The sequence below is a fragment of the Carettochelys insculpta genome, chromosome 2 (assembly GCF_033958435.1).
Source record: "Carettochelys insculpta isolate YL-2023 chromosome 2, ASM3395843v1, whole genome shotgun sequence".
NCBI lineage: Eukaryota > Metazoa > Chordata > Testudines > Carettochelyidae > Carettochelys > Carettochelys insculpta.
Genome location: NC_134138.1, coordinates 112,806,298 through 112,819,346, shown reverse-complemented (window position 1 = coordinate 112,819,346; position 13,049 = coordinate 112,806,298). Strand labels below are relative to the sequence as shown.

The 13,049-nt window shown below is 37.8% G+C and overlaps 1 protein-coding gene across 3 annotated transcripts in view; it reads right to left on the bottom strand.

Annotated features, from left to right (window-relative positions):
• Positions 1–13,049, bottom strand: part of SALL3 (spalt like transcription factor 3) — a 43,212-nt gene that overhangs the window by 11,868 nt on the left and 18,295 nt on the right. Inside the window, exons 2-5 of one of the 3 annotated variants that reach the window (XM_074987540.1) lie at positions 13,026–13,049; positions 12,469–12,809; positions 10,840–11,094; positions 6,353–6,433 (exon numbers count right to left, since the gene is read on the bottom strand). The exon at positions 13,026–13,049 is cut by the window's right edge and continues 2,910 nt beyond it. In XM_074987540.1, the coding sequence (XP_074843641.1) occupies positions 6,395–6,433; positions 10,840–11,094; positions 12,469–12,809; positions 13,026–13,049 (659 nt within the window). In that variant the 3' untranslated portion in view covers positions 6,353–6,394. Of the gene's footprint in view, positions 1–6,352; positions 6,434–8,151; positions 11,095–12,468 lie in introns of those variants that run through there. The other 2 variants (XM_074987539.1, XM_074987538.1) reach the window with 2 other exon arrangements.

The window sequence follows — 13,049 nt, the reverse complement described above, 5'->3', positions numbered from 1 at the left end:
GTTTGTCTAACCAGATCTTAAAAATCTCCAGTGATGGAGAGTCCACAACCACCCCAGGCACTTTATTCCAGTAGTGAGCCACCTGGGGGGGGAGGATAGCTCAGTGGTTTGAGCATTGGACTGTTAAACCCAGGATTGTGAGCTCAGCCCTTGAGGGGGCCATTTAGGGATCTCGAGCAAATATATTAAAAAAAAAAATCTGTTAGGGATGGCATTAGGTCTTGCTGTGAGTGCAGGGGCCTGGACTCTACGGCCTCTGAAGGTCCCTTCCAGTTCTAGGAGATAAGTATGACAGAAAGGCTGTGTCTACACTAGCTCCCTACTTTGTAGGGCAGATGGTAAGTAGGGTGTTGGGAGTTTATTAATGAAGTGCTGCGGTGCATATGCAAATTAAGCAAATTCATTAAGCAAATTCTCCCCTGCAGCAACTTCAAAGTGCCAGCTAGCATGTAGCTGTGGCTAACCGGCCAGTACTTTGAAGTGCCCAGGGTGCTTCGAAGTCCCTTTACTCTTCCACAGCACTTCATTAATTAACTCCCAACGCCCTACTTAGCATCTTCGCTTCAAAGTAGGGAGGTAGTGTAGACACAGCCAAAGCTTCTCCCAATATCCAATCTAAACCTCTCTTGATGCAGTTTAAGCCCATGTTTCTTGTCTCACCTTCAGAGTTTAAGGAGAAGAATTTTTTGCCCTCCTCCTTGTAACAACTTGTGCAATGGGAGAGATGAAAGAGATCCCTCCTTTCCATGCCCCTCTGCACAGTTCTGTTCAGGCTATCCTATCCTTAGAATGCTGCTTTTGAAACAGGACTTTAGATCATGTAATACATAAACCTACATATTTATATATGTTTACACAGAATCTGGTTAGATGTAATGGCCTTACTCACACGGTGCGTCTACACCAGGAACTAGCTTTGAAGTTAGGTGCTACTTCAAAGTAGCCTGCAGAGAGTCTACACATGTTGTCCTGTATTCGAAACTAAGGAGAATAGGGTTAACTGCAAAGTAGGGAGCCCAACTTCAAAGTCCTTACTCCATTCCCAGGAATGGAGTAGTGTCCTACTTCAAAGTTAAACTTCGAAGTAGGGTGTGTGTGGATGCTCAACTTCGAAGTCTGTTATTTGAAGTTGTACTTTGAAGTAAACAACCTCAAAGTTTTTTTTGTAGTGTAGACAGAGCCAGGAAGTAGCACAGTCCTTTATGAATAACTGCATTGATTTCATTTGGATTAACTATATTTTCTTTCCCACAGTGAATAAGGATATCCAAATTTGGCCGTATGGACTGCTGTAGAGTAAAAACAACAAATGTTACTAGAAGCCTCAAAGCACAAAATGTACAGAAATAGTTTTGAATATTTAGAAATATTTTGAACTCAGGTGATGGCCCAAGCCTGCCACCCTCGAGACTTGTGTAAGAGAAATGCACTTGATTTCAATAATCAGCATGCAGAATAAAATACTATTCATCTTAAAGGTGGTAGAACTGGATCCTAAGTGAATGAATGAATGAATAAATAAACAGAGAAGTTCAAACTGTTAAGCAATCTAGAAGAAACATTAGTACAAAACTTACTTAAATAGCAAGGGTCAGATAAAAATTTAGATCTAAAATCTGTTTTACTTCAGAATTGCTATAAATCAGTAAGGACATGTTCTCTCCATTCTAGACAACTGTAACTGCCCACTAGTCTCACTTAGAATTAAAAAAACATTGTTTATATGAGACATATTGGATGTATTTATGGAAACCAACCAAACATGCACCCAGATCTATTTGTGGGCATACTCATATTTGTGCAATTCTCCTCATATGTGCTCATGCAAAACAGGTAACAGTATGCAAATACCAGCACAGGTGTTCAGTTACTCACTTTGCCTATACAGAAGCATACACCCACTAATTTATGAGTGTATTTATGGAAACCAGATGAAAAGCATTAGTTACAAAACACATATCAGTTAACAGCGCTACTGACATAATCAGCAATGCTGTTCTACAAACAAAGAAATAAGCAAAACAGAGACATACTAGGGAAATAAGTCTATACCAGTGAAATAAGTTGGGATTTCACATATGCAATTCTTACAGCATATGCATAGCTAGAATTGCCATATCAGAACTTACTTACTTCCCTAGTGAAGTCTGAGCCTCTTTAGTCTTTCATCGGCATCCCCTACTTAATGCAATAATGTGGAGGACAGGGGTCGAGGGACAAGCCCAGAGAGGTCGATTTTGCTGCGCCTTCACGAGACGTGCAAAACTGAACTCTGAAAGATCAACCGCAGCACATTGATCTGCCGGTAAGTATAGACAAGCCCTAAGAAAGAGATAAGGGAAAATATCTGTATTTTCCATAGAGCTAAGATGGCATCAAGGAAAACAGAGACCAGATTTTGCCATCATTATTCACAGGCTGCATCTACGCTTGCACTCCTCTTTCAAAAGAGGCATGCAAATGAGAGAAAATGAAAATGTAAATGAGGTTCTGATTTGCATATTGGACACCATTTGCATTTTCTTTTTTCAAAAGAGCTTCTTTTGAAAGAAAAGCAGTGGAGATGCGGCTCTTTCAAAAATAAACCTCATCTTCAAAAGAACTCTTCTTCCCTTTTTTAATGAGAAGCTCTTTTGAAAGAAGAATATACAAATGAGGTGCCAGACATGCAAATCTGCATATAATTTGCATTTTTGATTTACCTCATTTGCATGCCTCTTTCAAAAGAGGAATGCAAGTGTAGACACACCCATGTTGAGTGGTACCTTATTCCCTATCTAGTTCCAGGAGACAAAAAGGAAAACAATACTCAACCTCAGTAAGGGGGTAGAATCTAGCCTTTGAAGGCTTTCTCAAACAAGACAAAAATTACTCAGAGAAGGACATGAAAGAAAAGTATATGAACTGGGACGAATATATTTAGTCAATAGACAGTGAGAAAGTGACAGCCAATACACTGAATGAAGTCATTAACCTGTCTACTGTCTTAACCTCCTACAAAATTATTAAATATATCACGCCCATTAGGGAAGCAAATTGTTTTCTGTTTTAGATCCAAATGATCGCAAGCAATTACATTTGGAATGATTGTAATTAAATATTTATTTTAACACTTCTATTGTGCACAATGAGTGACTCATCTGATATAATAACTAGTTTCGACATAACTTAGGTTATGACCTTTATGACTCAGTAAAAGCTTTTAACATTTGTGATTTAGGAAAGCCAGCAAACATAAAAATATAATTGTTTTGTAAGGACACATCTTATCTCGTCTTATGATTCCCAGTCTGTCTTCCTTTACTGAAGATTGAATTTGACTGGTGATATTTTTACTGGCATCTGGAACAGGTGAGAGTTGAACAGAAGTATTCATACATTTTGGAATTAATTCTAAGCAACTGAAGAAACAATGTATATATGTGATTAAATGTTCATGTGGCATATATATATATATATGTGTGTGTACGTGACATACACATTGACACATACTTAATAGCAAAAATACAGTAGAGTACCACTGATGACTTGATTCTTGAATATTCATACAAAATTATGTTGTCTTTTACTTTTTTAAAAAGTGGTAATCAATGTAAACTCAAAATAAATTGAAATGCCAGATAAATCTCTGCCATAGTCTAAAATTAAATCATGGAGTGAAAGTCACTAGAATTATGAAACAGCTTTTTGATAATTGAATACACCTATGGAAAAATTGCATTAGGTAGAATTTTATATACAATCTAACTATATGGCCACATCTACGCTAGCCCAAAACTTCAAAATGGCCATGCAAATGGCCATTTTGAAGTTTACTAATGAAGTGCTGAAATACATATTCTGCGCCTCATCAGAATGCCAGCAGCTACGGCACTTCGAAATTGACGCAGCTCGCTGCCATGCGGCTCATCCAGGTGAGGCTCCTTTTTTGAAAGGACCCTGGCAACTTCAAAATCCCCTTTTTCATAACAGCAGATAGGAATAAGGGGAGTTTGAAGTTGCTGGGGGGTCCTTTCAAAAAGGAGCCCCATCTGGATGAGCCATGCAGCGGCGAGCCACGTCAATTTCGAAGTGCCGCGGCTGCCGGCATTCTAATGAGGCACTGAATATGTATTTCAGTGCTTCATTAGTAAACTTCAAAATGGGCATTTGCATGGCCATTTCAAAGGTTTGGGCTAGTGTAGACGTAGCATATGAGTATACAATGTACATGCTCCTTCAGATCTTTAGGCCTTACCAGAATGAAAATAATTTATTATTATAAAAAACTCTAAAATGAGCAATAATACTTCACATCTTTCATCTCTGAGACACTGTACAAACAAACAATCTAATCCTCACAACACCCCTGTGAGGTAGGTACATAAGTAGCATTATCCCCATTTTAACAGATGGGAAATTCATTCCATTATTGGTTGTTTCTCCAAGGGAAGTTAGTACAATCAATCCCTACTGAAGCTGAGGGCACCGAGTCCCTTGCAGAGTCAGATCCTAAGGGTGTGTTTTCACTATGCTGGGCAATAACGAAGCAAGGATCGATCCAACAGGCAATGATTTATTGTGTCATTGAAGATGCAATAAACTGATCTCCAAATGCATTCCTGTTGAAGCTGGTACTCTAGCAAAATGAGAAGAGTAGCAGGCATCAACAAGAGAGCAGCTCCCCATTGATGTTACCAAATGGAAGACAATGCAATAGGTAAGTCAGCTTCAGCTATGCAATTTGCATAGTTGAAGTAGACCAGTGGTAAAGGTAAGTAGAGACAAGACCTCAGTGACTTGCCCATAGCGCTACATGACATGCCAGACCTAAGAACAAAACTCAGGATGTTTTTGGCTGTCTGAATTGCTCCAAAGGATTGAACCATGCAGCATCATGAAAAAAATAAAGGTACTGTGCATCCTTCCTGCAATATGTTTTCTTTTCATAAGGCTGCTGAGAAGAAAGGACAGTATGGCAACAGCTACACTACAGAGGTATTTCTAAGTAAGTTATTTCAAAACAGCTATTTTGAAATATCTTATTTCAAAATAAACACAGCTACACACAAAATGCATTTTGAAATAGCACCCAGCTATTTAGAAAGAGCATTTCTGGACACACAGTGATTTTTCAAAACAGTGTCATTGGGCACCATTATGGGTTTTTCTGAAATTGCACTATTCCATATCTTAATAGTGCCTATTTCAATAATGCTATTTTGAAATAGGCATTATTCCTCCTGCAATGAGGGTTATGGATTTTGAAATAATGCACCCACTATTTCGAAATAACACCTGCATGCTGTAGACGCTTGCAAAGTTATTTCAAAATAACAGCTGTTATCTCAAAATAACTCTGTAGTATAGATTTAGCCTATCTGACCATTAGCTAGATCACTTTGGCTGTGGCCACAGTAGCCCCCTCCTTTCGGAGGTGGCCTGGTAATGAGGCACTTCGGCAGATGCTAATGAGGCGCTGCCGTGAGTATGCAGCACCTCATTAGAATAACGGCAGCTGTGCACGATTCAAAAGTGACGCTTTTGAAACACACATTGCCCACGTAGCCAGGGGCCTTTTGAAACGACCCCTGATTTCAAAAGGCCCCCGGCTACGGGGCAGCATGCATTTCGAAAGTGTCACTTTTGAATTGTCTATGGCCACCTTTATGCTAATGAGGCACTGCATATTCATGGCAGTGCCTCATTAGCATCTGCCAAAGTGGCTCATTGCCATGTCCCATCCAAAAGGAGGGGCTAGTGTGGCAACAGCCCTGGTGTCGTAACAGTATAGCAAGCTTTTGCCAAGATGCACTGTGGTACAATACAAATAGTTGTAAAGCTTTTATTTTGTTAGCCTTATGTTCAAAATCTGGCAATTCTGTCCTCAACTGAGTGAAAAGTACCAAATACTTATATGACCATAATTGTGATCAAGTTTTGTTAACATAAAATGTAGATTAGAGGACACAGCTATTTTGTTTATTCCTAGAATTAGACTTCTTTTAAATTGTGATAATCTTGTAGATTTCACCAACAAAAGTTTTTCATTTTTTTTTGTAACTTCACCAATTCAATGCCCAGAAATTCTCTAAAAAATATGTTATGTATAGTTATCATTTTGATGAGATCTTTAAAAAGGTTCAATTCTGCTCTCCCTCACACCAATGTAAGTCAGGAGTAACTCTAAAGAGAAAGGGGATACAATGATGCAAAACTGGTATAAGTGAAGTCAGAATGAAGCCCTTTGTCTGTTTGAGCACCTCCAGCTGCTCTGGCTCCACAAATAAGTAAAAAAATAACATGCCTTCACATAAAGGAAATACCCTGAATGACAAGTTTGTTTAATGTACCCCTAGAGCTATGCACATACCTGATTTTATCCCTGACGACTTTGCCATTCTCTATGTTAGTGTTACACACAGATGTAAATAGCAGGCAACTCTTTTGACTTCTGCAGAATTAGAGAAAGAGGGAAAAAATAAAACCACAATATCCTCCAGATGACTGTGTACATGCAGAAAAATGAAAGAAAAAAAAAAACAGAAATGTCTTCTGTAGCTTTAGGAGAAAAGGGAAGGACAAAATAGGTAGGGGAGCATCTTTTATATTTAAGCTTTAAAGGGATAACATATATAAAAGAGATGCTTAAAATACATGTAAAATGCCATTTGATTTGTTGAAAGTGTTAGTGGCTTTTATAACGTAGGGTAAAACATGTAAATGACTGTTAAATCAGAGTTTATTTTTCATGATTCATTCTTCCTGATTATTCATGTCTTTCTAAAATATCTCTTTCCATGTTTAAGAAGGAAATTGCTAAGCTTCCTGATTTTCTCCTTTTCAATTTGGAAAACAGGTTTTTCTTCCCTTCTTCTTTGAATGGGGCTGTAGTTAACATAGCTCTTTAAATTTTCTTCCTGGTTTGCACACCACATCATCCTCTGTCACCACAGCTCATGTTTTTGAGAGTTTACAGATGTAGCTGATCACCACAGAGAACTTACATCTTATTTGTGTACGTCCTATTAAACTGATGATCCTGAGAACAAGAATTTTGAATGATGACTAGTGCATTTGTTTTAAATGCAGTGGATAGTCATCATCAGTAGATCATAACAGTTTTAAGGTTAATGAAATGTGCAGTCTTAGGGTATGTCTCCATAGCAGCCTTATTTCAAAATAAGCTATTCTGGCAAAGCTATGCAGGAATACCTTATTTTGAAATAATGCTGCCACACACAAAAATGCATTTAAAAATAGAACTTAGCTACTTCGAAATACGTCTACACATATAGAGCTTATTTTAAAATAGATCCATTGTGTGCACTACGTCTTATTTCAAAATAGGCTCTATTCCCTGTCCACACAACCCCTATTTTGAAATAGCTGTTTTGGAACAGGAACTATTCTTTTTAGCATGAGGTTTATTAATTTGGAAATAAGCCAACTTCTATTGTGAAATTATTTCAAAATAGCGGTTGTGTAGATGCTAGGATAGTTATTTCAAAATAATAGCTGTTATTTCAAAATAACTTTACCGTGTACACCTACCCATTTTAGTCTCTTATTCAGGAATATATTTAAATATGTGCTTAATATTAAGCGTGGGTCTTGTCTTATTGAAGTCAATGGACATTTCTTGGGTTTAAATGCTTTAGGAAATCAGGGTCATAAAAATGTACAGATTTCAGCATTCAGCACCAACTCACAGGCCCATATGCTTATTATTTGAACTACTGCTAATACATTCATTCCAAAACCATGTGATGCAATATAGCTTGGGTAACAACAGGTAGCTTATTCAAACGATCTAAACAGAACTATTTCAAATGTACTCAGTAACTGAGTGCAGGCATTTTCACACAGCAATGCTTTCAAATGTTGCTCTTCCCTCTCCAGAACAGCTCTTCTTTCCCTGTCCCATCAATAAAATGCTTTTAGCAGTCTGCACTTTTTATCATTAGCCATGGCTTTAATATTTCTGCACCTAAGGATTTTTAAGACATTCAAATAGTGTTTGAATATAAGGCACCAACCTTATTCTGACTTACAGGTGTGCCAATTAGAAATCATTGACATCAATCTCCTGTGAGTAAACTTAGTCTTGTAACTGACTCTGGCATTAGAATAATCAAGGGACGCAATTCAGAAATATTACATCCTGCATTTTATTCAATTCCATATGACAAAAATAGTAACCTAGACTAAGACATCCATTTCAATCAGTAGATGTGTCAAGCCAACAAGATTTAATAATAAAAAATATTGGATCTAGGTAACAATTCCCAGCTGGTTCAGGGAGGCTCCTAGCCCTACATGGTATCGCAGTATAAAAATAGTGTCTCTCTTCACCATGCAGAGAGGAATGACCTAACCCTGAATACAAAATGGGGCAGTCTTACTGTACCATCATCAACCATCTTATTTACAGCACTTTACATCTCTTTTTTAAGTTATACACATCCTTTAGGGAGAAGAGATAATACTACATGGTACCAAATACTAACAAAAAAAATCACACAAAAATGACACAGATAAATAAAAACATTCAATTGCTGAAATACAGCAACATTAAGCCACCTCAGTTTTCTTTTTTTCCTCAATGCTTTGAAACATCCCCATATACCACAGATATTGTGGTCAAAGAAGTTAAGTTCTAGGGGTGTTTTGTAAATCTATCTCTATAATATATCATCACTGTAGAAAACAGAGCTGTATAGTTCATTGTTCATTTCCAACAGAAACAAACAGCTAATAAATCTTCAAAACACTTTTCATTCAATTACATGATGGCAGAAATAGTCCAGCCTCTTACAGTAATGGTTTTTGTTGTATAAGAAAGAGATTGTCCTATTTTTTTCAGTCTCAACTGAGAAGACCTCACTGTCTGATTCTTTCTTCAGGGGCATAAAACTCCTTGTGCTGTTACCCAGCTACCCATAATGTCCCTTGAACAATTTTGCTGGACAGAAGTTCATAGTGTCAGACTCCACCATACTTGTAATGCACAAAAATGAGGTAGTACACAAAACATTTACTGTTCAAGTTTTGATTAACCCCCAGCCTCCCAACTTAAGATTGGAACCATTCCCCTTATTTACTTGGTGTAATTTAAACAAATGTCATAAACATAAAATATTCCAATAATCAGAGTACATTGTGCTTTGCAGTAATCTGAGGAGATAATCAGCAAGAGTTGGAAATCAATTCAGGACATTTTAAAGTTGTGTCTGATCATACAGTCAAACACTATAGTTTGTTCCCAGTTATGCTGTGCACAATACCTGTGCTATTAGGCAGTCAACCTCTTGCTTGTGGGTATGTAAGAAAGAGACAGAACAGATTACAGTTAATTAAACCTACACAATGTTCTCTTTAGTCTATCCTAGGCTTGCACTGATATCACACTCCCAGGATGAAGCTATCAAAATTCTGTTGGGGACGGCCACATTTTAAACAGGCTTCCTGGAAACTTTAAATGAGTCATTTCAATTTAGGAAATGGCAGGCCCCATTTTACTTAAGGATCTGACAGTTCTTGATGACTTTTTTGTTTAACTAACACAGGTCTCTCGTATTGTTTGACCTTATGACAAAACAAGAAACTGAAAACAGTATTTTCCCCATTTTCCTTAAGTCAAAGTACTATTTATAAAATAGTTTACATCTTTGTTCAGTTTCAAATTATAGACAAACCTCCCTAATACAAAATACTAAAAGTGCAATAGTATAAATTAAGAGTTTGCAACCACATTATACAAACACTACCTTTTTATTGTACAGCTTTGATAACATGAAATATTTACTCACAACTATTTATAATGTTGTGAATAATCTATGATAAGGTTTGTCTGTAACTTGTTCTCCAATCATTGAGTTAAAGTCCACACTACATTTTTTTTTCATTTAATAGAACAACTGTCCACATAGCAGCTACAAATATTTAAATTAAAAATAAAAAAGGTTTGTTACTAACTGGTACTTGCACATGAAAAGCATGCTATCTTTCCCATAAAACTTCACAATTTTGCCTGCATTGAAATAAACCACTTATTTATAATAAAAGAAAATTTGCTTAAAAAAAAAATCACATAGCCAGATGTATTTTGCAGTACAAAAGCTTCATTTAAGGTTGGGCCAAGTATATTGTCTGTTACCCGCATAATCTCAACTTTATAAATACTACAGACAAGGATACTGTAATAATACACACAGCATTGGGGTACTAATCACTCATTTAAGATTAAGATTCCTAAAAACATAGTTCAAGTTTCTACCTAATTTGAACAAAACCAGCAAATAAGTTTGACAGGAATGCCATAGTGAAGCCCCCTTTTCTTAGCTGATATTAATTTTTTAAGAAGCAAAGTGGACATAGTCTAGCCTCGTACTGTCCCTAATGCAGTTATTCAATGACTTTTTTTGTTTTTGTTAACTTAAATTTAAAAGGCTCTACAGTTCTCAATAACAGTCAAATTCACTGTTGAAAGAAGTACCATGCAGATCTTGCAAGACAACTTTTCAGCAGCCACAAAGTTATGTATTTTCTGCTATGGAAAAAAATTTAAAGAGAACCTATGAATTTAGGTCACGTAACTAATGTTAACTTCAAAAACTGTACATGAAATAGAACAAGTGTTGTGTTGAATAGTGGTCCAACAGTTATTTGTACTGAATGCTTTTAGTTTATGCCAATCTCTTTGTTATCCTCAATAAATCTTGTAAATGGACGACTGGCTCCAGTTTCAGAACTTGCTTTGTCCAAACCAACAATGGGAGGGCTGTTGCCAGTGCGAGCTTTGTCCATGCCACTGGTAATGTTACTTAAAGATGGAATGGCACTTCCACCTAAACTTACTGGGAGCTGGGGAATGCCTCCGTTCTGTATGACAGAAATCTCATTGTTCTTCATAGCAAGTCCATTAGTGATAGCTGCAGCATACTGGTTCCAAAAATTTGGGTCAACATTCATTGCCCGCGCTGCCAAATCCTTTTGGAACATTTCAGAAAACTTCAGAGCATCACCACCTAACAAAGCCATTGGGTTTTCCACGGACAGCCGACGACCACGTCTTGCAGGGGCATTATTCCACATATGAGTTCCCATGTGAACCTGTACAGAAAACATAAATGGGAAACACCTACAAATTAGCAAATTCCAGTAAGTCAGTTGGTATGAATATTCACTATAGCAATTAAAGTAAAACAAAGAGGGGGAAAAAAAAAGCCATCCTTAAGTTCACATTTAATTAATTTGTCAAACAGCATTCTTAAGGATGATGGGAATTGTAGACCATACTACAAGTTTTTAAAAACTATTCTTGTAATTCATCAACCTACACATGTTCCTTTTTACTGAAAATAATATAATGTTACACCAACAACTAATATGAATCCTTCAGGTTAGACAGTCTCAAGCGCCAACTAGAATTTCTGACATACATAAAAATACAAGACCTACCTTGAAAATTACAAGGCCTATGGGACACTAAGAAGTCTTAAGCCCCCTTACCCTCATCTAATTGTTATTGCCTTAACTTTTCTTGTCCTGGCTTTTTTCATTTGTTCTTTTGGTATTTCTCCAGACACTACTTCATTTGCTCTTTTTCTCTTTCCTCAAATACTATACAAATTATTTTTCAGACACTTACTAAGACATGGCCCCTGGTGCCTCTCGCCACCTGATGCTTACCTGGGTTGTGAGGCTGAGAGATGGTTCTCCCAAGATACCTCATTTTAAGTCACCGGGTACCAGTTTACCAACCTGTATGTGACACATGTACTTTATGCAGACTGGAAACTGGACCCTACAACAGAGGCATTCCAGTAAGCTGTGGTCACTGGAGGAGCATTGCTTATACTCTTACCACACAACAGCAATAGGAGAGAAGGCAGCAGAGCTGGATCTTAACAGCTGAAAAGTGCCCACAACAACTTTTAAATCTCTTTCATATGTGGGGAGGTCTTCTGGTTAGAAAGGGTTTAGGATCAATCTCTGCCTGCCATCCTCCTTGGCAAACACGTACACAATTGCAGAGAATACTGGTTCATGTTGTCATAGGATTCTGTGTCATTTCTGCCTCTTTGCAGCGATCAGAGATTTTTGTTTTTGCACCATGTTATATACCAAGTTTATTTCACAGCAGTGTCCCACAGAGATGGCACAAATGTAAAACACAGATACCTCCCATGAGTCTCACGCGTGCATCAGCATGTGTCCTGTCACATACATATATGCAGCCTCTGGGAGCTAATTTTAAAGTACACAACAATGTGCACTCACAAATCAGGGGGCAGGATTGAACCCTGGTTCTTTAAACACGTTGCAGCATGAAATGGCACCACACAATAAGTGTTTTCTTTATTTTCTCTTTCTTCACGGCCTTGATGAAAACCACAAAATGAGAGCTTGCTAAATTCAGATGTAGTACATTTTTAAACCCCACCTTCCTCACAGTTTTGTTTGAGATTGTAGTTTTCTTCTTACCTTAAGATTCCCTTTTGTGGTAAAAGCTCTACCACAGATTGTGCAACCAAATGGCTTTTCACCAGTATGGGTGCGTTCATGTATCTGCAGTGCACTTGCTGAGGAGAAAGTCTTCCCGCACGATTGACAGTTGTGTTGCTTGGGAGTCCGACGTGGTGGAGGAGCCAGCATAGGAGTGATGCCAGGACTCATCACTGTCTGCGGTGCAGCAGGAACCTGGATTCCAGCTGGAAGCGAGGGAACCTCACCCAGTGAGATCGGCTTGCTGTGACCATTCACTTCCATTTTGATCATGGTAGGCGCAGTGCTGGTGACCAGGCTAGGAGTGCATTGGCTGGGACCTAGAGCAAAGTTGGGTTCAAATAACTGAGAAGGCAGCTCTTTTAATTTGTGTGTCAGTAAGTGCTGTTTTAAATTACCCATAGTGGAACACCCACGACTGCAGACTGTACAAACAAATGGACGTTCTTTAGTATGGCTGCGGTAGTGAATTTCCAATGCACTCTTACAAGCAAAAGGCTTGCCACAGATATTACAAACAGTACTTTTAAACTTACCACGTTCTCTGTTCAGGAACAGCA